Raw genomic sequence first — 23,977 nt, forward strand, 5'->3', positions numbered from 1 at the left:
CAATTCTGATCACAACTATGGTATGTTAAACATACCATAGTGGCTTCTTAGTGCTCTCAGGATAAAACTAAAACTCTTTCATACTCCCAGCAGGGATTCTAGCCTACTCATGAACCACAGTTCCCCTCATTCTCACTCTTAGAGCCAAACTGGTGTGCCATGTTGAAATGCTTTCCAATGCAAATGTATTTTGGCTACTGTTCTTTGTATATTTGTATGTGCATCTATAGAAAAACACAGTGGAACACTAATTGGCTATAAAATCATGCAGTTTGCCCCTAAGTGACTGGAACTAGAGCTAAGTCAGTCAGAAGGAAAGAGACAGGCACAGAATGATCTCTCATATTTGGCACAAAAATCATAGCAAGCGAATAACAAGATGCCAAAGGCAACAGAATCTTGCTTACCAAGGGTGGAGAGTGAACAGGAGAGACATGGAGACAATGATGGAGGGAAGCAGATACCCTGGTGGAGGGTCTGGTTTTAGTTGCCCCATGAAACCCTTTCATGAATAACACTGTAAGTCATGAGAACTAAATTTCTTAAAAGTATGCAATATGTAGAACATTTTTATGGTATGTTACCTTTTGTAAAAGAAAAAAGTGAAATATATACATATATATACATATATATATATATATCCAGTTAGCATGATCACTTGACACTTGACATCCTATTACTCATCGATTAGCTCTAGCGAAGTTAGCATGATATGCTCTGGAAAGATATGCAAGAAATGAATAGTAATGGTTATCTATAATTAAGGGAAATAATAGGAACTGGAAGGATGGTGAATAGAATAAGATATAAGAATGTAAATTTTAAAAGTGTTTAATGATTGGGACAGGAATGATAGTTCAGTGGGTAGGTTGCCTGCCTTGCGTGCAGCCAGCCTGGGCTCGATTCCCAGCACTACAATAAGAGTCCCCCGGGCCTTACCAGGAATGATCCCTGAGTGCAGAGCCAGCAGTCAGCCCTAAGTATCACCAGGTGTGGTCCCCACATCCCCCCAAAAGTTTAATGATGTTTTAGTCTATTGATTTAATGTGGAACAGGTCTAAAATTAGTTACTGTATGTAAATTTCATAACTTCATCTTTTCTAACAGCTACATAGTACTCCATTGTGTAAATGTACCAAAGTTTCTTTAACCAATCATCTGTTCTTGGGCACTCAGGTTTTTTCCAGATTCTGGCTATTGTAAAGAGTGCTGCAATGAACAAACAATTGCAGATGTCACTTCGACTATACATTTTTTGCCTCTCTGGGATATATTCCCAGGAGTGCTATAGCTGGGTCAAATGGGAGATCAAATTCTGATTTTTTGAGAATCGTCCATACTGTTTTCCAAAAGGGTTGGACCAGCCTGCATTCCCACCAGCAGTGAAGGAGGGTCCCTTTCTCGCCACATCCGCGCCAGCACCTGTTGCTTTTGTTCTTGTGGATGTGGGCCAGTCTCTGTGGTGTGAAATGATATCTCATTGTTGTTTTGATCTGCATCTCTCTGATGATTAGTGATGTAGAGCATTTTCTCATGTGCCTTTTTGCCATTCGGATTTCTTCTTTGCGAAAGTTTCTGTTCATTTCCTCGCCCCATTTTTTGATGGGGTTGGGTGATTTCTTCTTGTGTAGTTTAACCAGTACCTTGTATATCCTTGATATCAACCCCTTGTCAGATGTGTATTTGGTGAATATTCTTTCCCATTCTGTAGGCTGTCTTTGTATTTTGGTCACTGTTTCTTTTGAGGTGCAGAAGCTTCTTAGTTTAAGAGTCCCATTTGTCTATCTCTGTTTTCACTTGCTCGGCCAGTGGCGTGGCATCTTTGAAGATACCACTAAATTCAATATCGTGGAGAGTTTTGCCAACTTTGTCTTCAATGTACCTTATGGATTCCGGTCTGATGTTGAGGTCATAAATCCATTTCAATCTTACTTTTGTGCATGGCATTAGGCAGAGATCTGAGCCCACTTTTTTGCATGCAGCCGTCCAGTTTTGCCAGCACAATTTATTAAAGAGGCTTTCCCTGCTCCATTTCACTTTTCTTGCCCCCTTATCGAAGATTAGATGATTATATGTTTGGGAGGAGATGTCAGTATATTCAACTCTGTTCCATTGGTCTGCAACTCTGCCTTTGTTCCAGTACCATGCTGTTTTGATTATTACTGCTTTGTAGTAGAGCTTGAAGTTAGGTAGGTTGATTCCTCCCATTTTCTTTTTCCCAAGAATTGCTTTAGGTATTCGTGGGGGCTTATTGTTCCATATAAATTTCAGGAGTGTTTGCTCCATTTCTTTGAAGAATGTCGTGGGTATCCTTATAGGGATTGCATTGAATTTGTACAGTGCCTTGGGAAGTATTGCCATTTTGACAATGTTGATTCTCCCCATCCATGAACAGGGGATATTTTTCCATTTCCTCGTGTCCTCTTTTATTTCCCGAAGTAGCATTTTGTAGTTTTCTTTGTACAAATCCTTTACTTCCTTAGTTAAGGCGATTCCTAGGTACTTGATCGTCTGGGGCACAATTGTGAATGGAATTGTTTTCTTCATGTCACTTTCTTCTCTTTCATTATTTGCATATAGGAAAGCCATGGATTTTTGGGTATTGATTTTATAGCCTGCCACTTTACTATACAAGCCTATTGTTTCTAGGAGTTTCTTGGTAGAGGTTTTAGGGTTCTCTAAGTATAGTATCATGTCATCTGCGAATAGTGAGAGCTTAATTTCTTCTTTCCCTATCTGGATGCCCTTAATATCTTTTTCTTGCCTAATCGCTATTGCAAGTACTTCCAGTACTATATTGAACAGCAGTGGAGAGAGTGGGCATCCTTGTCTCGTCCCTGACCTTAGGGGGAAGGCTCTCAGTTTTCCCCCATTGAGGATGATGTTTGCTGTAGGTTTGTGGTAGATGGCTTTAACTATATTGAGGAAAGTCCCCTCTATCCCCATTTTGGCAAGGGTTTTCATCATGAATGGGTGCTGGATCTTGTCAAATGCTTTTTCTGCATCTATTGATATGATCATATGATTTTTATCTTTTCTTTTGTTGATATGATGTATTATGTTGATTGATTTTGGTACTACATGGAAAGTATCATGTTAAGCGAAATGAGTCAGAAAGAGCGGGATAGACACAGAAAGATTGCATTCATCTGGGGAACATAAAGCAACAAAACGGAAGACTAACACCCAGGAATGGCTCAGATTTGTACCAGGAATTTTGCTCCATGACTTGAAGGCCAGCCACATGTGCTAGGTGAGAAGGAAGCTCAGATAGAGAAGAGAGCACCAAATAAAGGGTGTTGTGACGACCCTCCCAGTGTGGGAGAGACATGCTAAAAGTAGTCTATAGACCAAACATGATTGCCACTCAATGCCTCTCTGGCAAAACACAGTACCCAAAGGAAGAGAGAGAGAACAAGGGGGAATGCCCTGCCACAGCGGCAGGGTGGGACGGGGAGGGGGATGAGGGGTGGGAGGGATGCTAGGACCCGTGGTGGGGGAGGATGGGCACTGGTGGAGGGATGGGTACTTGATCATTGTATAACTGAAACCCAAGCACAAAAATTTATAAGTCTATAAGTGTACTTCATGGTGTTTCACTAATAAAAAAAATGATAAAAAAAAGATGAAGTCATGAAATTCACATACAAGTGGTACAACATGGAAAGTATCATGCTAAGCAAAATGAGTCAGAAAGAGAGGGCTAGACATAGAAAGATTGCATTAATCTGGGGAATATAAAGTAACAAAATATGAGATTAATACCCAAGAATAGCTGAGATCAACACCAGGAGGATTACTTCATAGCTTAGAGGCCAGCCGGGCATTCTAGGGGAAAGGGCAGCTCAGATAGAGAAGGGAGCACCAAATAAAGGGTGTTTGGAGAATCCTCCCAGTAGGGGAGATGCATGTTGAAAGTAGACTATGGACTGAACATGTTTGCCACTCAATGCCTCTTTTGCAGACCACAACACCCCAAAGGAGAAAGAGAACACAAGGGATTGCCCTGCCACAGAGGCAGGGTGGGATGGGAGGGTGGGAGTGGGAGGGATATTACCCATGGTGGTGGAAAATGGGCACTGGTGGAGAGATGAGTATTTGATCATTGTATAATCAAAACCCAAGCACAAAAAATTGTAAATCTACGTCTGTACCTCATGGTGTTTCACTAATAATAATAAAAAAAGAGTCATGTTCCTTATTTAAAAAAATTAAAAAAAATAAAATTAGTTACTGAAGGTCATAATTGATTTGAAAATTTTATTTGTTATACTTGTCTCTTAATGATGGGTCAGAATGATAGCATAGCGGGTAGGGTATTTGCTTGCATGCGGCAGACTCGGGTTCAATTCCTCCACCCCTCTTGGAGAGCCCAGCAAGCTACTGAGAGTATTCCACCCATAGGGCAAAAATTAGCAAGCTCCCCATGATGTATTCTATATGCCAGAAACAGTAACAACAAGTCTCACAATGGAGACATTTCTGGTGCCTGCTCGAGCAAATCAATGAACAACGGGAGGACAGTGCTACAGTGCTTAATGATATGAGAATGTAGTGGAGATTGCTTAAGCAAAATTAGACAGAATTTAACATCTGCCCATCTTTTCAAGGAATTCACTAAATTATATTCTCAGTGTTCTCTTAATATATTCTACTCACTAATTAAACTTGGCAAGTAGTAGGCTTTGTTTCTTTTTGAAGAATTCTATGTGCTGATCTTTACTTTCAAAGAACAATAACCAATAAAAAACAAACAACCAATAAGAGTGCTTTATTATATAAAATATAAGTCCAAGAGATAAAGGTCATTTGATCACTTGACATCCCATACTCATCAATTTGCTCGAGCAGGCACCTGTAACGTCTCCATTCATCCCTGTTGCGTGCTAGTGTAGCCCAATGGCATCTGCTTGTTCTAGGAATATGAACAGCCTCAAACCGATCGTTCAGGGTCTTGATGAGGAAGTCTGACCATCTCATAGGTGGGCAGCCACGTGATCTTTTGACGGCCCGTGGAATCCAGTCGGTAATGAGTCTAGTCCAGCGGTTGCCTCCAAATCTCATTATGTATCCAGCCCATCTGATTTTTGACACCTTGGCAAATGAGACAGCATCCCTGGTTCTTGATCAATGATGGAGGTCAGAACTCCAGATTCTTTCTCTAATTTGAGTGAAGCATGATACTCCAAGCATAGCTCTTTCAATTCCTCTTTGGGAGACCTGAATAGCGTTCTCATCCTGCTTTTGAAGGGTCCAGGTCTCTGAGGCGTATGTTAATGCAGAAAAAACAGTGGAATCGAAGAGATGTGCCCAGAACCGGAGGTTTTTCATCCTCTTAGCTATTTCTTTGACGCTCTTGAAGGAGTTCCAGGCCACTCTCTTCCTCTTGCGCAACTCAGGTGCCAGGTCATTTGGCATGTTGACTTTTCGACCTAGGTACACATAACTGCTGCATTTGGAGATGTTCGTCTCGTTGAGTGAATGGAAAGTCTGGAATGAGACCATTTCTCATAAACATTGTCTTTATGAGATTTAGCTATAATCCGACCTTTCCGGGGCTTGAGCATAGCACAACGGTAGGGCGTTTGCCTTACAAGTGGCCAACATGGCCGACCCAAGTTCAATTCCTCCGCCCCTCTCGGAGAGCCTGGCAAGCTACCGAGAGTATTTCGCCTGCATGGCAGAGCCTGGCAAGCTACCCGTGACGTATTATTCGATATGCCAAGCACAGTAACAACAAGTCTCATGATGGAGACATTACTGGGCCCACTCGAGCAAATTGATGAACAACGGGAGGACCGTGACCGTGACCGTGACCAACCTTTCCACACTCACGGTAGAAGTTGGCCAACATTTGTGCCGCTTGGCTAATGTTTGGTGTTATTAGAACTATGTAATCAGTGAAACAGAGGTGGTGTAGTTGCCGACCATCTATCTTCACTTCCATACCTTCCCATTTCAGTCGTCGCATGATGTTCTCGAGGGTGGCACTGAAGGGTTTTGGTGAAATGGTATCACCCTGCCGGACCCTTCTCTTGATGTCAATGATCGTAGAATGGTGAGATCCTGGTAGTGTATCTGCAATACAATTCACAGAGAATCCTGATGAATTGAGTTTGAAGCCCTATTTGGCTAGGGCTTCGATGAACGCTTCAGTATCAACAGAATCAAGGGCCTTCTTTAAATCAATAAACGTTAAACAGAGAGGCATCTTGAACTCCCGAGAAATCTCAATGAGCTTGGTTATTGTGTGGATATGGTTGATTGTGCTGAATCCATTTTAGAAACCGGCTTGCTCACATGGCTGTCCTTCATCTAATGTTCTGCCAATCCTATTCAGGATGACTCGAGTGAACAGCTTGTAAACGACAGACAACAGGCAGATCAGGTGATAGTTGCCAATGTCATGGATGTCTCCCTTCTTGTACAGTAGTACAGTCCTGCTGGTTTTCCATTGGGATGGAACCTTGCATTCAGACAAGTAGTGTGTGAAGAGCCGAGCCAGTGTATTGATGAAACAGAGGGTGATGAGACTGACAGCAGGTTCTTCAGGTATTCGGGTCTGATCTTGTCTGGACCTGGTGCTGTTGACTTCTTTACCAATGAAATGGTGTGTCGGATTTTGGAAGGGAGAACATTGGGAATGACATATCCATCCTGCGGAATTTGGTATGAGAGAAGGTGGACATGGCTATCGAAGAGATCTGAGTAGAAGTCATGGATAATCTTCTACATTGTCCTTCTGGAAGATGTGATAGATCCACCAGGACATCGGAGGGCAATCATCTTGGTCTTGTAGTTGTCGAAGGACAGGCGGGTGTTGTGAATGCTTTCCCTGGCTTCTGCCACATCTGCCAGCATTGCTGCTCTTCTCTCTTTGAAGTCTTCCTTTGTTGGTTCTTTGCACTGTTTTGTGAGCTCAGACGTCCACTTGCAGTTGCCTGAGGCTTGCGCCAAGCCACATTGGCGAATGAGCTCAAGAGTTTTCAAAGACAGGCATCTTTTTGTAGCTATCTCTCTCTTGGCATTCTTTGCACAATCATGGGGGTGCTGAACCATCGATCATATTTCTCATCAATGTTGTCAACGATGTCATCTTCCCATGTTGCAGCAATAATGCCAAAGAGCTCCCAGTTGGTGGTCGTTCTGGGAGTTCTCTTCTTAAACTTTGCAGCCCTTTCTCCCCACTCTGTGAAGTAGAATTTTCCATGAAGGAGTTGGTGGTCCGATCCTGTTCAAAATTTTGGGATAACAGCAATATTGGTCAGTCAAGACCGTCGATTGAATATGATGTAGAACCGTCCACTGAGAGACTCCCAAGTACAATGTTTAGATTCAGCCTTCTGGAATTGTGAGTTACCATGGATGGTCTTGGTCGACATGATGAACTCAGACAGTCTCTCACCCTGTTCATTCCATTCTAGGCCATGGATCCCAATGTGGAGTTCTTCAGCTGATCTTCTCAGTCCTATCTTGGTATTAAAATCACCAAGAATGATCTTGTAGAAGGTATGGTCTTATTTATAGCAGTTCTCCAGCTCCATGCAGAACTTCTCAATTTCTCCTTCATGATAATTGGATGTTGGTGCACAGACAACAAAGATAGAAACTTCTGCACTGAGCCAGATCTATTCAAGTGTAATCGTTTGATTCGGGTTGTTAGGCATTTGAATAAATCCATGTTTATATCCAAGTTCGTGTTGACATGAACACCAACACTACCAATGCCTCTTTTGTCGCATGTTCTGACGAACAGTTCTTCTCCAGTGTCGAAAACGGTGTGATGTGATTGATGCCTTCTAGTCTCGGCCAGACCAATGATATTGTACTTGATCTTCCACGCTTGTACCATCAGGTCCTCGATGGATGCATCCAATGCCAGCAAACATGCATTGAAAGTACAGTCATTTTTGTCCTTCGTTTTGGTAGCCTAGTTAGGCCTTGAGATTTTATCAGCCTCTCCTTCCTCATCCTTAACGCTGCCATATTGGGGGCTCTTTCAGGGTTAGGGGAATGAGACCCATTGTCTTTACTGGTTTTGGCATATCGAGTATGCCACGGATAGCTTGCCAGGCTCTGCCGTGTGGGCGGGACACTCTCGGTAGCTCTCTGAGATGGGGTAGAGGCATTTAGGGTGGCCTCTAATCGCCCTTGCAGGTGTTCCCATGGTTCAAGCCATACTTGACCCCCATCAAATATGGTGTGGTAATCTTGTATTAAGTGTTTTATGATGTGACCATGCTTTGCAGCTGCGTGGGCCAGAAAGCGTCCTGGAGCATGGTGGTGGCTGGGTACTGGAGGTAGTGGAGGTAATGGAGGTCTGCTGGGCTGCTGGGAGCAGGCAGAGGCTTTCTGTTCCTGGGTCCGTTGAGCCTGCAGTCCAAGGTCACAGATTTCTGCTTCCCTGGTTCTGTGGGGATTCACTTGTGCATGAGTCTCGGCCTGAGTGTCTGGGAAGCATCCAGGAGCATGGCGGCAGCTGGGTAGTGGAGGTAATGGAAGTAATGGAGTCTGCTGGGCTGCTGGGAGCAGGCAGAGGATAAAGGTATTTTCAATTAAAATGAACTCAATCTAGAAACAACTGTATGCACAGTTTTTCAGAGCGTTTTTGTGCTTTGCCTATTACTCTGTACATTAAAGCAACAGTAATGACTTGCCTGTCAATGTTACAACTAGACATTAAGAAAAAACCACAACAGTAGGACTATCACCAATGTGAAGATAGACAAAATTATTTTTGATTTCTGGATAAGTTCTCTTTATGATAAAGCTTAATAGGGTTTATGTGAGATCTAAGTGAGATTCTTCATAATAGCTACAGAACAGTGAAACAGATTGTGGGCCTATCTTCAATCAATTGTTCTTTATAAATAAAACTGATAACCAACTGATTTAATATAGTTTTCTAGTTAAGAGTAATAATGGTTAATTAATATTACTAGTATCATGTATGCTAATAAAGCGCAACACAATTTATTACTTAACTTTATTTCCAATTTTAAAATGAACTAATGAAGATTAAATTAATAATCTATTTTGTTTGTTTTGGGGCTGTACTCAGTGGCGCCCAGGGATCACACATGCAAGGCAAGTGCCTTAACCCCTGTACTATCTCAATGAACCATTTGTAGATTTTAGGCAAGTAAATTTAGTAAGAATTCTTTACTAAATTAATAAGTTATTAATTTCTTTTTTTACATCTAATAATGATTTCTTTTTTTAACCTTATTTTTTGTTGTTAAATTTATTTATTGAGTCACCATGAGAAAAGTTACAAAGCTTTATTTTAGATGTACAATACTATATATATATATGTATATATATATATATGTTTAGTTGTAACATTGACAGGCAATTCATTACTGTTGCTTTAATGTACAGAGTAATTTTAAGTTTTCAGTCTCTGTCATACAATGATCAGACACCCTTCCCTTCCCCAGTAATTATTTTTATTTCACGGCTATTGCAGTAGCATGCTTTTGGATTTCTGATATTTTACTAATTAAGTCTGGAGGGATTTCTGCCAAGAGCTGGATAATTACGAGATTGGTTTCTGTGCGTCTGGTGCCATGGCTGTGCCGGAGAGCCGCTCATGGGGGGCAACTTGTGGCCTTGGTTGGAGCCGTTTTGGCCCCCCTTCCCATGAGGCTGCAGTTGCCCCATCAACCACTGGCTCATACCTGGCTTTCCAATAAGCTCTGAGGTGGTGGCCACCATGCTGCCGGAAGGCTACTGGGGGAAGCAGGAAGAGACAGACACCCTTTCCCTCCTGGGGGGACATGGCACCATAGTTTATCACATAGTCCATTCACATTTCTGCTGCAAGCTTCCAGGCTCTGGATTAGGTCCGTGTGCCGGAGAGCCGCTTGTGGGGGGCAACTTGTGGCCACAGCAGGGCGTGAAGGAAGTTATTAATTTCTTTTAAGCATTGTACATCTAACAATTATTAACAATTGTTACATATATCTATCAATGATTTAATTAAAATCTGTGAAGTCAGCATTAGCAGGTGGATTTAGTATCTCCTGAACTGGATATCAATAATTTTCAATTTTTTTTGTAAGAAATATCTGTGTCCTAGAAATTCTAATCAATTCATTATTGTGGCAACAAAATGAGTGAGGGTATAAATCATTACATGTGGTTTTATTTTCCTTCTCATCTTTCTCCTTTTAGAGAAATGGTCAAATGTTTTGCCCCTATATAACTTTCAACATATACAGTATAGACAGATCTACTGGGCTTAGTATTAATAAGTTTAAACATTTCAGTTTTGCAAACAAAACAAGTAAATGCATACCCTTAAATTTCTCTGTTCTCTTGATTCTGTTCCACCAAAAAAACACAGATACAAAGGGAAATCACAAACTATACTCCAATTGAATGGACTTAATTTTCTCTTCCTATTTGGTCTACATGCACCACCTGGTGGTAAAGTAGTGTATTTCAAGTAGCATGTGTGTATGTGTGCGTGTAGTTTGAGTTGTGTGTGTATCAACATGCAAAATTTTAATATATACCCCTAAACATTGATTAATATTAGTGATGCAATTATTTTTCAATAACTATTTAATAAAACACCATGTATATGAGCTACTAGCTACAAAACCAAGAATTAAGCTACAGGAAAAATTCTGTTAGAAAGTAAAATAGCTCTTCCTTATTCACATTTGCTAAAGCTCTTACAATTTCATACCCCAAATTGGCATTCTTTGTGTTGCTGTTTATATTAAGACAAGATTAAAATATTGAAAACCACTCTAAAACCTTTTTATTTTTAACTTTTGAGAAAGTGCTTTTAGACTCTGTGTCTTCTTCCTTATACCAGTTGCTGGTATGTCTCATGTCACTGGATTTTAAAACTATAAGGTGCTATAAAATAATTTAGACTTACACACTTTTTATAAATATATCAGTCAAGATTCAGGGAAGTCAAGTGACTTGCTCAAGGTCATCCTGGGAATTAGTGGCCAGATTCAAGTCAGAACCTAGGTCTTTTTACTTTCAGCCTGGAACTATAAGGATGAAAATAACTCATATGCAAAGGTGAGCTATTCCTGTATGAAAATACATATTGTTAATTCAGCTGAATAATGTCTAAAGACACTAAGTTCTAAGTTCACATATACTTATAGTTTTGTCCCAAAATTCTGAGCAAAAACAAGTAACAGTAAAAATGCATGCATTACAAAGATATGGGAAATATTTTTTAATTAAAAATTCCTTTTATGTATGGGTACAGAGGAATATTTTTCAACGCATATACAACTTTTATGTTAGAAAGATGGTCTGAAATTTCCCTTCCCTCTGACTGCTTCAGAAAATCATGGATCTGTTTTCACAAAGTAGGTGCCCACTGCAGATTTAAACCTAAGCTTTGTTTATAGCTCCCTCTTAAGTCTCCTTTCTACTCTCGCTATTATATTCAACTAACAGCTTACTGGTTAAGTTTTAATTGCTTTCAATGAGGTCAGCAAAGGTATTTATCGAAAAGCTCTGAATAAAAGGCTCCACTACACACACACATACACACACCACACATACACTCTCTCTCACTCTGTCTCTCTCTCTCTCTCTCTCTCTCACATACACACACATACACTCACACACACAAGCACTCGCTCTCACACACAGAGAAAATCCGTTTGCCTGTTGATTTATGGAAACAATTATGATTCTGCTGGAGAATTTCTCAGCTGAGAAATAGTTTGTAGCTACAGTAGAAGGGCTCAAGTTGCACAAGGCAGACAACAGACATGGAATTCTTGTGTATCCAGCTGTTATCAACAGAACAAGTAAGTTGCTGTTATTTGCCTTTAAAAATAATGCTGAATGTTTTCTAGCAGTTGATCTCTCTAGTTTTAGTGCCGAGGTGAAAAGTAAAGTTATCGGAGTTTTGGGTCATAGAACTATCTATAGTAATTATGCTGTGGAACTTAAATAAAGATAAGGTTGAAGTTCTCCAGAGCAATCCTGACACTGTAACTTGAGAAATGTGGGTAATTCAGCAGAAAACCATTGCGATTTTGCACACATAAAAGCATATAATAAAGGAATCTAGAGAAATATTTTTCACTCTGTTAATAGTAACTTTGAGTTTGTTTAAATCCATAGTTCTTATAGCAAGATATTTCTTACCAAAATAGCAACTAGGATGCATGACACAATCATATACTTATTTGTGTCTGCAAATACATAACTTTTATACATCTATACATAATAGAGGAATGGTGAAGATGTTGGCATCCTTTGTAAAAAGCTGTTTGTAAACGTATCTTCACGGTATAAACAGCACTGCATGTTAAAATACTATTTACCCACTGAAATTTATACATGCAATTTTCATTTTCCTCTCTCCTCCCCTCCCCATTCTTAATCTCTCATTGTGAACAGAAGTCAAGTAGCAAACAGCGTCTCAGCAACTGAGTTCATTACAGCCTTCTTTTTATACGGATATAACAGAGTTCTTTAAGGAGGAATCTTCTATTCTTATCAGCCACTAAAAGCATAAGGGGAACAACCTGGAAAGAACCGCTACTCTTTCTTAACTCAACCACAATTCACAGATAGGAAGAGGTCAATGACCTAGGAGCAGCAATCAATTCAAGATTTAATTTTCATTATGTTATTCATGAACACCTGGAGCACTACACTATAATGCGCAAATGGATACTGACATGGATCCTGCCAACTTTGCTCTACAGATCATTCTTCCACATTATCTGTCTAGTGGGCACTATATCTTTAGCTTGCAATGACATGACTCCAGAGCAAATGGCTACAAATGTGAACTGTTCCAGCCCCGAGCGACATACAAGAAGTTATGATTACATGGAAGGAGGGGATATAAGAGTGAGAAGACTCTTCTGCCGAACACAGTGGTATCTGAGGATTGATAAAAGGGGAAAAGTGAAAGGGACTCAAGAGATGAAGAACAATTATAGTAAGTATTGTCTATTATTTATGATATTTTTTAATTTTAAAAATCACAGAGACATTCAAATGGTGTGTTTTTTCATTTTTTTTAAAAAAGAACTATCCTTTAATTTCTCTAAATTGCAATAGTTGTGCTGAACATAGCTCGACATATCCTAAAAATATGTCCTGGAATCGGACAAATATACTGATAGTATAAAGCTGACAAGCCAAGCTAATTAAAAAATACATTCACTGCACTGTATCCTAAGCTAGGCTCTCAAGCTAAGCAGAATTTAAATATTATTCACATTAAAATGTGAGTTACAGGTGTTTAGCAAAACTCATTAGAAAACGTAATGCTATGCTTAGTAAGTAATCGCTGAAAACTACTGATTACCAGCCTGAGGAACAAGAGTGTTTTAAATTTTCCATTGAAGGAATATTTCTGTGATTACAGTACTTAATCTTTGCTCAAATGTGATCTGTGAAATTGTGTATGGGGGGAAAAATCACTGTTTTCTTCATCTATTCATGCTTTAATGAACTTCTATCAGACTGCTTGATTATTTATCTAGGCAGAAAATAGATAATGTCCTCCAAACATTTCCTTTATATGAATCTTCTATGCCAGAAAACTTTTATTTGCCTAAAGAAAAGTGTACATTAAATATGAAGGAGAAAATAACAGTGAGCTTAAAATTATGTTAATTTCATTATCTTTAATTAATAAGCTCTACATTTAACCTCAGAATCAGTTATTATTTTCAACTTGAAAGATTAGAACTGTATTCATTCTTTAGCAGTTGTGATTAATAATCAATTTCAATAGTATTATGTTGAATATATATATACATCAATAATTTAACATTTCAATTTTATTTGTACTCTTAGCCTTTGAATAATGTAAAATACTATGTCTGTTAAAGTACTGGAACAAATGCATGGGGATGACTGTATAAACATTTACCCAGCACAGTGCCAAACTCACAGGAAGCACTTAAAGCTTCAGTTGCTCTTTTAGGCTTCTTAAACGAATAACTGAAAATTGAAGAATTATGTTTCCAACTGAAATGTATTTATGTTAAAAATGCTAAGACCATAGAGTGATTTGATAATAGTTTAGTTTCTACTATTATTATTCTTAAATTATCATGTTATCCCTAGCTAACTGGCTTGTATTAAAGTTTAAGTAAATAATTAACTATTTGGAGGACTTATATGTAAGCAGCAAAATCTGGCTTATTTATTGAAAAGTTACTAATTTTTATCACAGATAATGAAACCTAGTGACATCTGAGCCCAGGTGGAAGTTATGACATGTAGGTCCAATCCTGCCATTGAATAGTCTTGGAACACTTTCCAAGATTTCCAATTCTCAATTTTTTATCTGCAAAATGTGGGGCATATGTAGGTGAATCCAAAATACCTTCTAGTTACTAAAGTTTATTATATTCTAAAGCATTGAATATATATAATGTATGCTAATAATTCTAAGTACTTATGTTTAATTTTCATGCGTATTGAATGACATAAGGTAAATATAAAGCTCAGCAATGTTTAAGTAAATAAGGTAATCTTAGAATTTATCCGAAAGTCTGACTTTACCAAAAAAAGTGTAAAAATTATTTTCCAAGCAATTGTAATCAAATTATTGTGGTATCACATACGTAAAGAGGACAGCAGAATTGACACAACTGGCTATTCATCTTAAAATAAATTTAAAAGTCAGTATTAAAAAGCATAGATTATCAAAATCTTGAATGTCAAAAATGGAAAGTAAAAGTACAATTATCATCTTAATGATAAAATGAGCTCTAAGAAATAATTTCAAATTATAGCAATAAGGATACAAGTCAAAAAACTTTAGAATTCTACTCTATGTGAATTCCTTTAACTTTTTAATCCAATAATTAGAAGGTAAAACTTACATGTAAAATCCAGTAAAAATGAGTAAGAGAATAATAAAATATATCCATTTTGATAAAAATTATCTACATCAAAAATATTCTCAAAAATGTTTTATTTCATGTCAAAATTTCTTAAAATTATGAAACTCGGGTATTTGTAAACATGCATAAAATGCCATCATTGTTTTATAGTTTGAAACATAACTTAGTGCTAATCCTGAACAGCCATAAAACCAGTTTGGTACACCATTATCTTCTAACATTGTAATTTCATAGTAGGAAAGAAGGCGGAAGGGTCAAAAGGAAAGAAGACAGAAGGATGATAGGAAGTAGGAAAAAAAAAGAAAAGTCATTTCATGTTGTAAATACATGTCACAATATCAGTATACTAATATGATGCATGTTATGTAAAAATCTTCACTCTCATAGGTGATATATAAACTACACTGGTTTTCCTCCTGAGAAAGAAAATATCATTATTCTTTTAGTAAACTTTAAATTTTTTCTCAAGTTTTGCTACTATTCTATTGAAATAAGAGCTAATCAATCTCCTTTTAAAGAAGAGCTAAATAACAATTGTTTATAAAAATCTCAAGTTACAAAAGGGAATACTTTGATGAAAAAATAGATGAAGAATACTTATTAGAAGAGAATTAAGATAGTCATTTCCTATTATTTAAGGAACACCAAACTGAATTTTAAGGTGAATTCCTCATTCATAGAACACATTGGGTTGAAGGTACTTATCCAGGAACAAAGAAATCCACAATTTCCTCTAAAAAGTCAAGGATGCTGAGAGATTTAAAATTTAAAAATTCAAAATTTACATTCCTCAGCCATTAATTGAATGAAGAAAAAGATGTTTTCTTCCTACGATGAGTCTAAAATGTAGTAGTTTGTCTACTATAGTGGTTGTCCATGCACTGGTGCTAGTCCACAGGTACAGAGAGATTGAAAACCATTGCTTTGGTTGCAACTTCCATTGTGTGAACCAATATGCAGCGCAGGTTCTGGAACACAGGTGTGAAAGCTTAAAGAATGCTGGTCTACCAAGTTAAAGGGTAGTGCAGTGGTATTCAGGAAGCAGTAAAGATCAAAGTCAAACTCCAAACTTCCTTTTCAATTTTCTGATACCTTAGATTTGTTAGCAGGCTGTTAAAACCCTTCTTTGGAGGTCTCTTAAGGTGGACATGATCTTCATGTCTTAGATTATTAAATTTTGCATGGAACATTAGATGTAAAACCTAATTGTTCTCTGGATTACTCTAAAATCTCCCTAGTCTACTGTGACATCTTTGCTTTGAATGAAAGGGCAAACAACCTAATGATGTTAATGGACTGCTCACTTCACCAGCAGAAGCTTAACTCCCTCAGAGTAATGTGTACATAAGATATCACTAAGATGATGGATTGGAGTCAGTAGGAGAGGTGAAAAAGCTGGGTGTTCAATGCGTCCAGAAGGTGTTGAGCTGAGGTAGGTGGACAGTTTGGAGGCGAAAAAGTGGTAGGGAAATGGATTATAGCTCTAGGGAATTAAATTACTTCAGCCACCCTAGATTGCGAAAATTCTAATTTGAGTTTTGTCTTATGAACTCTTTTAAATAGAGGGTACATATAGTAGAGAAAGTACATCAAAGAACCAAACCGTACCAGTTGCCATATAAGACATATGTGAACGTAGAATAAGACATACGAGTAGACATAGAAACAAGACCCAACTAGGTAGATGTAGAAATTCACGAGGAGTCAGAAGGGCCTGCACTGCATTTATGACTTTTGCTTAAGAGGAGAGAAAAACTAAGTGGTGTTAGGATGGCATGCTGTTCTTAACAGGAGGCAGAAAGTCACCCCTCTTATTCTCTCTGGTGGCACATTTAACTTTACAAACAGGTTTCTATGCAATAAAGTTGGAACCTGACCTGAACTAAAAATAGGGGTAATGAAAGCATAGAAGATGTTCAAGCTTGCCCCCTCGAAGTAAATATTCACATTCTCTGTGGAAGGAGAGCATCAACAACATCAAAAAAGAACTGGCAGTGGGTGCTCAATAAATACTACCACCCCTATTTGTTAGAGCACTTTCGCAGGGACAAGACCAGAGGGTGAGTTTGGATAACTGTTGGATGGCTCAGCTCGTCAGCAGACAGAAGCAATCACTCCACACCTGACAGAAATAACACTGCTGTTTAAGCTGGGAATTGAGGTGCCGAGTGAGAGACGGCAGCAGTGCCCTGGTCAACAGACATGAAACAGTGAACTCAATCCCTCAGGATGATTTTCCTGCTCTTGGCATCCAATTACTAAACAGTTTTGCCCTTCCCAACAATGGTCATTATCTCCTATTCCTTTTAAATGAAAAGAACTAAATTGTCAAGAACCACCTATCCAGGAAACAGCATGGCTTACTTGTCATTAAGCATTGTAAAATCCATAGCAAGAAAAGGATTTAGCTGTTCTGAAAATTGGCCAGCGATTTAGCAATATTCTCTTTTGGATGGTTAGACTGTGACGGGATATGGCCTAACATTGGCAAAAAGAAAATAAACACAGTGTTGTTGGATTTCACTTTGGCCACAAAACCTTCAGCAATTCAATTGTCAACAATTCTTTGGATAAATTCCCGCTCAATAATAATCTCTGCTAGTAGCTAGTAAATATACTCAGTACTTTAAAATTGGAAATATGAACTCACGTGTGCTCCCAAGAGTTATTAACAATGTATCAAAGGGAAAATAATAAGCATTTTCAAAATTAAAAATATGAAAATCAGGACAATTCAATAAAAAAATAAATAATGAGGGACATTATCTATGAAGTTGAATCAGAATCCTAGAATGATTGATAAAGTGGAATCCTGTAGACTAGTGATCATGAGTCACTATTCCCTTAACTAAGTTGTCAAGGCATTAAATTATAGGTAAAGGTAAAGGTAAAGGCCCTCCCGTTGATCATCGATTTGCTCGAGCGGGCCCAGTAACGTCTCCATTGGAGACTTTGTTGTTACTGTGTCTGGCATATCGAAATTGCTGGTGGGCATATTTGGAAATAATAGCAATTCATCGAAAATTCTGATACTAAGGACTATTATTAGCATGATTAACATAAATGCCTGACATCTTAACTGCAAATAATTTATTGCCACAGATATAAATCTTACTATTTTCTGAATCCTCACCTGAAATATTCATCATCTTAATTTTTATATCAATCCAGAGTACCTGACCCTTCATTTTCCCATGTGGCACAACATTAAAAGAGTTGTATCACTCTTCAGGCTATAGTTTTAGAGCATTTAGAGATCCAAGTGAACTGAAAAAATGAATAAATGGAAAGAAGCTATATGGAAGGAGTTTACTGCTCCAAGTATTTCTATTTCTCAGTCTAGGCTAAGTATTGTGAGAATTGGAGAAACATTAAAAAACACTACTGATGCCAGATCCTACTCAAAATGATTCTCAATACATTAATTTGTGGTAAGCCTGGGCATCAGGAATTTTAAGACTCCCCAGAGAATGCTGATATACTGCCAAAGTGGAGAACCTCTGGACTTAGGGAAACATATTAGACTAATAAGGAAAATATACCTAGATTATATCAGGATCGTCTGCAGCTGAGAACTCAGACATTAATTTATGTTTGCTGGAGCTCTCCAGTGATTCTAATACCTACTGAAGGCTGAAATGACCACTTAATGGAACCAAGGATTCTAGTTCTGCCTGAATCCTCTCAAGTGTCTCTGGACTAAATAGAATTCTCATGGGGTTCCATAGTTCATTTATATCACAAATAATTTTAAAGTGGATATATCAGGAATGAGCCTCTAAATTATGTGACCATTAAAATCTGGGTCTATTTGATCCCTCACAGATCTCAGTGGGTAAACTGGCTTGATACTGTATACAATGACAGTCCTTTGGTGACTAGGGAAGAAAACGTCTTTGGTAAATGGGTTTGTTGCAGAAAAGAAAACGACTTGTGGCACAGACTTACAATGACATGCAGACACGAATCTCTTCAGCTAGTCTCCCAGAAATACAGGTATCAGTACCTGTTTACTCAGTACTTAAATGAGCCACTTATAGCTATCAAATCAGATGCTCTAAAGTTAGGGTCTCACCTCTCATATCCACCACAAGTTCAAATGCAATGTTTTAAATAGACAATCTCCAATCTCAAAAATCCTGTAAGTAAGGAAACTCAGCCCTATGTTCTTCAACCTTTTAATACCTGTAGAATAGAACTTGTCCCCCTAACTGGACCATAGACCAGCAGTTATAATAAAAATGGTAGACCAGTGGTTTCTAATCTTTCTATACCTATGAACTAATACCAGTCCTCAGATCAGCGGTTGAAGAACTTTAGACTTGAGGTTCTCAAGAATCTATCATTAGTGAAAAGTTGGTGAAGCTACAGTTTTATTTCTGGTGTAAATGTGGAATTAAGGTAAAGCTTTCTCCTTTTTTCTAAGGCGCTCAATTTTCTTTTACTATATGAAGTATTTTGGGGTAGCACAGCTACTTATTTTACAACACTATTGAATACAACACTTTTCCATATTTAGATTTCACATATAGCACGTGGAAGAAAAGGCAGGAATTGTGTATATGTATGGAATATGAAGGGGGAAAAGAACTAATTAAGTTACATGAGTTAACATACAAACTCCTACCCCCTTTTATAAAAAACATAGTCAATATTTTTGATTTGGAACCACATGTTTGGCCCTTCTAGTGTGGTGATCAGAGAATTACGTGGTTCCCAGAACAAACCAGGGATCCCATATGAACTGCATGTGCTCCAGTCCTCTGAGCTAATTCTTTGGCCCCAATGTTCCTTTCTTTCTAAAAAACAACATTTGATTGAAGTATGGGCTGGAGCGATAGCACAGCGGGTAGGGCATTTGCCTTGCAAGCGGGCAACATGGCCGACCCGAGTTTCATTCCTCTACCCCTCTCGGAGAGCCCGGCAAGCTACTGAGAGTATGTTGCCCGCAAAGCAAAGCCTGGTAAGCTACCCTTGACGTATTCGATATGCCAAACTCAGTAAAAATTGTCACAATGGAGACATTACTGGGCCCGCTCAAGCAAATCAATGAACAACGGGAGGACAGTGACAGTGACAGTGATTGAAGTATATTATTGATCCACATAAGTTATTCTTTATAATATAATATGATTTATATATATTATATATATGAACAAATACTTGACTGTTTATTGATTAATATTTATGGCTGAATTTGAGATCATATCTGCCTCTGAATTAGGTAGAGAAACTGTGCCAATTTTACTAACAAAAGCAATGTTGTTGAAATTATTTAGCTAGTTGTGCAAATACTTTGTGTAGTACTATATGGAGACAAAAGGCTTGGGAAGGAGGGAAAAGAATTATACAATTTTATGTTTGCAAAATTTGCCTTTAGGAAAATAATATCATTTCCAGAAGAGAAATTTGATGTATGCTGGTGACAATTTATAATCTAGAAGGTGTCCAGTTGTTTCCAGTTGTTTCAGTCTATTTCTCTGAAGATCTATAATCACATACTGGAGAAGGCATGATTATCTAATAGAAACATTAGCTTGTGACCTTCTAGGAGTAGGAATATAGAGCTTCATAAATAGGAAAGAAAAAGAAAAGAAAGGAAAAGAGAAAGGAGGAAAGGGGAAAGAACTTCACATACACATTAATAGACCTTGGTGTGCTGTCCCTATTCTAGTCACCCACGTCTCAACCTGAGGAGTGTAAATCCTTTCTTTTACATTACTGTGTCCACTCTTGGCTCTCTCCCTTTGGAGAAGGCCACATTTTCGCTTGAACACATATCTCTGCCTGTCTCCCTCTCTCTCTTCTTACTTCCCTAAACGAAACTTTTATTTTGCTAAAATTTTAACGGGCTTTGTATTTTAAGTTGAAGGAAAAGTTTGAATACAAAGCATTCTAAAGTATAGCTACAGAAATCTGGAGTGTGTGTGTGTGTGTGTGTGTGTGTGTGTGTGTGTGTGTGTGTGTGATGCTGGGGGTGGGGGCAGTGGTGCAAGGGAGGTGCTCCCAAGTGGTTGCTGAAGGAGCTCCAGGGCTAGTCCCATGTAACTTGGCCAACCAGGCTACACTGTTCATTGCTTGGTCCAGCAATGTAGAGCTGCTTGGGCTCAGCTGTGTTGGTAGCCATAGGACTACCACATTGGTTTCTGGGAGTTGTCCAGGGCTACACGTGGTGGTACTCAGTAGTAGGTTTGAGCTTGGGAACATCTGCCTCTAACCCATGGGCAATCTTCCCAGGCCCTAGAAAATTCTTTTAATGCACTTAATGAATAGGAAAATGAATGCAATAGATAAAATAGCAGAAAAAGAATGCTTGAGACCAAAGCAAACAAAACCAAAATAGTTTGGTGAGTGATTGAAATAATAATATGTTATTACAGATATTTTTGAACAGGAGACTTGAGCATATTACTTAAATCTGTGCCTAAAACTAATGCATCTGTGTATCAAAATAATTCTGGAACAGAGCTTATTGTTATGATTAACCTTAGAGAAATGAGGCATATATCAATATTCTTAGAAGTCATCTTTATTGTGTTTCACTTTAAATTACTGTAGTACTTTTCATTTATCTGCCTATTTGAACTTTACATGTAACCATACATTATGTTGAGGAAGTGATTTCAGATTAAATTCAGAATCAACTCAGTCTGTAGATTTTTCTTAACGCAGAAATTTCAAACTATCGTTTTGTGTTAGGGTCACAAAAAAGGCTATGAAATCAACCTTTGTGAATAAAGAGGAGAATTTTGCCACATGCAGCATCAAGCATGACCATGGAGAGCATTATGCTGAGTAAACAGAGCCAGACACAGAAAGACAAATGCTGGGTAATTGTATTAGAAATCTAAAATAATCAAACTCACAGGAGTAGAGTTGAATGTCAGTTTCCAGGAACTTGGAGGAGATTGATACAGAGAAGTCTTGGGGTAAAAAAATTCAGTTATGCAAAGGCAAGTTGTGGAGATCCAATGATTAGCAATTTACCTATAATTATCAGTATCATATAGTATACTTGAAATCTGCTAAGTATATAATCATAAGGGGTTCTCACCATAAAAAGAAAAAGAAAGTGGTAACTGTGTAAGATCATGGATCTATTAGCTTGATTTGGAGGACTTAGTTCATGATGTCATATGAAGTTTGTACATCTTAAATACAAGAATATACAACAAAAAATGTTGAAAAGGGATGGTGTTCACACAGTTTTTAAAAGTTATCTACTGTGATGAGGGGTATGCTTGGGCAACACCCTATGCTGCTCAGGTTCTATCCCTGGCTCTGTGTTGAGGAGGGAGCCCTGGCCGTGTTTGGGAGACCTCATGTGGTGCCAGGGATTTTTAACTAGGATAGACAGGATGTAAGGAAAGCACCTTAACCCCCCTTTCTCTGGTCCCTTTTTCTACTTTTAGTTTAACTTTTTGCATAATTTTGTTTTTTCTGTCCTGGAGAGATAACAGTGGATAGCTACTTGCCTTGTACAGGGCTGACCCAGGTTCAATCTCCAGCAATACATACAGTCCCCTGAGTACTGTGAGGTGTGATCCTTGAGCAAAGAGCCAGGGGTAAGCCTGGCTTCCAGGCATGTCCCCCAAATCAAAAATATGTTTTTTTTATTAATAACTGATAAATAGAATTTATTTTAACCAATGTGTTGTTTTAAAGGCAGGCTCCTATATAAAATTTTTGACAAATAGGGTAATGTGTTGTGTATGGATACTGAATTGAGTCCAAAGATTTTAGGTAAGGTTGAAATCTAGATTAAAGGTCTTTTCTGAGCTCTGAACAATTTTATAGGACTAATCAGTCTCGTATTTTGAGATGATTCCTAAAAGCTATTGTTTGGGCAATTTAGAAACTGAGCTAACCTTTTCCCATCCAATAATATAAAGGTTAAAAGGTTAAAAATTCTTATTAAAAACAATAAACATTTTTATGGCTTTTTTAAAAGTGGCTTGAGAAACTGCAGATACAGGACAGAGGGTAGGGTGCTTGTTTCACATATGGATCACCTGGGTTCCATCACCAGGATCCCCTATCATTACCCACTTTGGTGTACCAAGTACCACCAATAGTGATTCCTGAGTGCAGAGCAAGGGGTAAACCCTCAGAACTGATGGGTGTAAGGAAAAACAGCAGTTTCAGTAAAAGTTTAAGCTACTACATCAGTAAAGGATAAATTTTATTTATGGGTCAAATTACTTAGAAATATAATACTTATCATAATATGAACATAGGATGGCAAATATGAATTAATTCCAATACCTGTGGCCTATTTGATATGCCAAAAACAGTAACAAGTCTCACAATGGAGACATTACTGGTGCCCTCTTGAGCAAATCGATGAACAACGGGAAGACAGTGCTAGAGTGCAGTGCTATCCCTTTCGTGAGACATTTAAGTTCTGAACAGAACTGAATTTCTAATGCTAAATAGAATATATTTGCCTTGACTAATATTCCTTTCTGTTTGTGTTTGGCAATTCCACAGAATGTCAATTCTTATTTGTTTTTGAGCCATATCTGGTGGTGCTCAGGGCTTACTCCTGGTTCTGTACTCAGGGATCACTCCTGGGGGACGTGGGAAATCATATGTGGTGGTGGGGATCAAACTCAGGTTGACTGTGTGCAAGGTCTACAGCTGTACTGTTTCTACAGCCCCTAAAAAGTCAATTCTTGAAAGATGAAGTTTTATATTTTAGAGGAAGGAAGACAGGCAGAGTTACTCAATACATTTCTCCCTTACATTTTTACACATCTAAAATTATTTATAGGCAAGAAATGGACTGCTACATTATAATGGGGATTTAGGGTGGAAAAGAATTAAAAGTGAAAATAAATGAGAAAAAAATCTCACTTCTTATTTATTCATTAAAAAAAAACCCACCGACTTCATCGAGAACTTATTTGACTTAATGTCTATTTTCAAAAAAAGTTAAGGGACTAGTGCAGAAGAACTTTATTATGGAGGACAGTGATAAGGAAAACCACAGGCACTACTGAGATACTGATACTGAAAGGATAATTGCAGGGCATTATGAAGACTGAAGCTGGAAAAACTATTGTCCTCTTCCATGCCCATTCTTTTTATTTTTAAATTTATTTTTTATT

The 23,977-nt window shown here is 38.1% G+C and overlaps 1 protein-coding gene across 2 annotated transcripts in view; it reads left to right on the forward strand.

Annotated features, from left to right (window-relative positions):
* Window positions 1–11,650: 11,650 nt before the first annotated feature.
* FGF7 (fibroblast growth factor 7) overlaps window positions 11,651–23,977 on the forward strand; it is a 62,930-nt gene continuing 50,603 nt past the window's right edge. Inside the window, exons 1-2 of one of the 2 annotated variants that reach the window (XM_056135396.1) lie at window positions 11,651–11,795; window positions 12,394–12,943. In XM_056135396.1, the coding sequence (XP_055991371.1) occupies window positions 12,658–12,943 (286 nt within the window). In that variant the 5' untranslated portion in view covers window positions 11,651–11,795; window positions 12,394–12,657. The remainder of the gene's footprint in view (window positions 11,796–12,393; window positions 12,944–23,977) is intronic. The other variant, XM_056135397.1, reaches the window with a different exon arrangement.

This window comes from Sorex fumeus, unplaced genomic scaffold, assembly GCF_029834395.1.
Source record: "Sorex fumeus unplaced genomic scaffold, SorFum_2.1 ptg000111l, whole genome shotgun sequence".
NCBI classification, from domain to species: Eukaryota; Metazoa; Chordata; class Mammalia; order Eulipotyphla; family Soricidae; genus Sorex; species Sorex fumeus.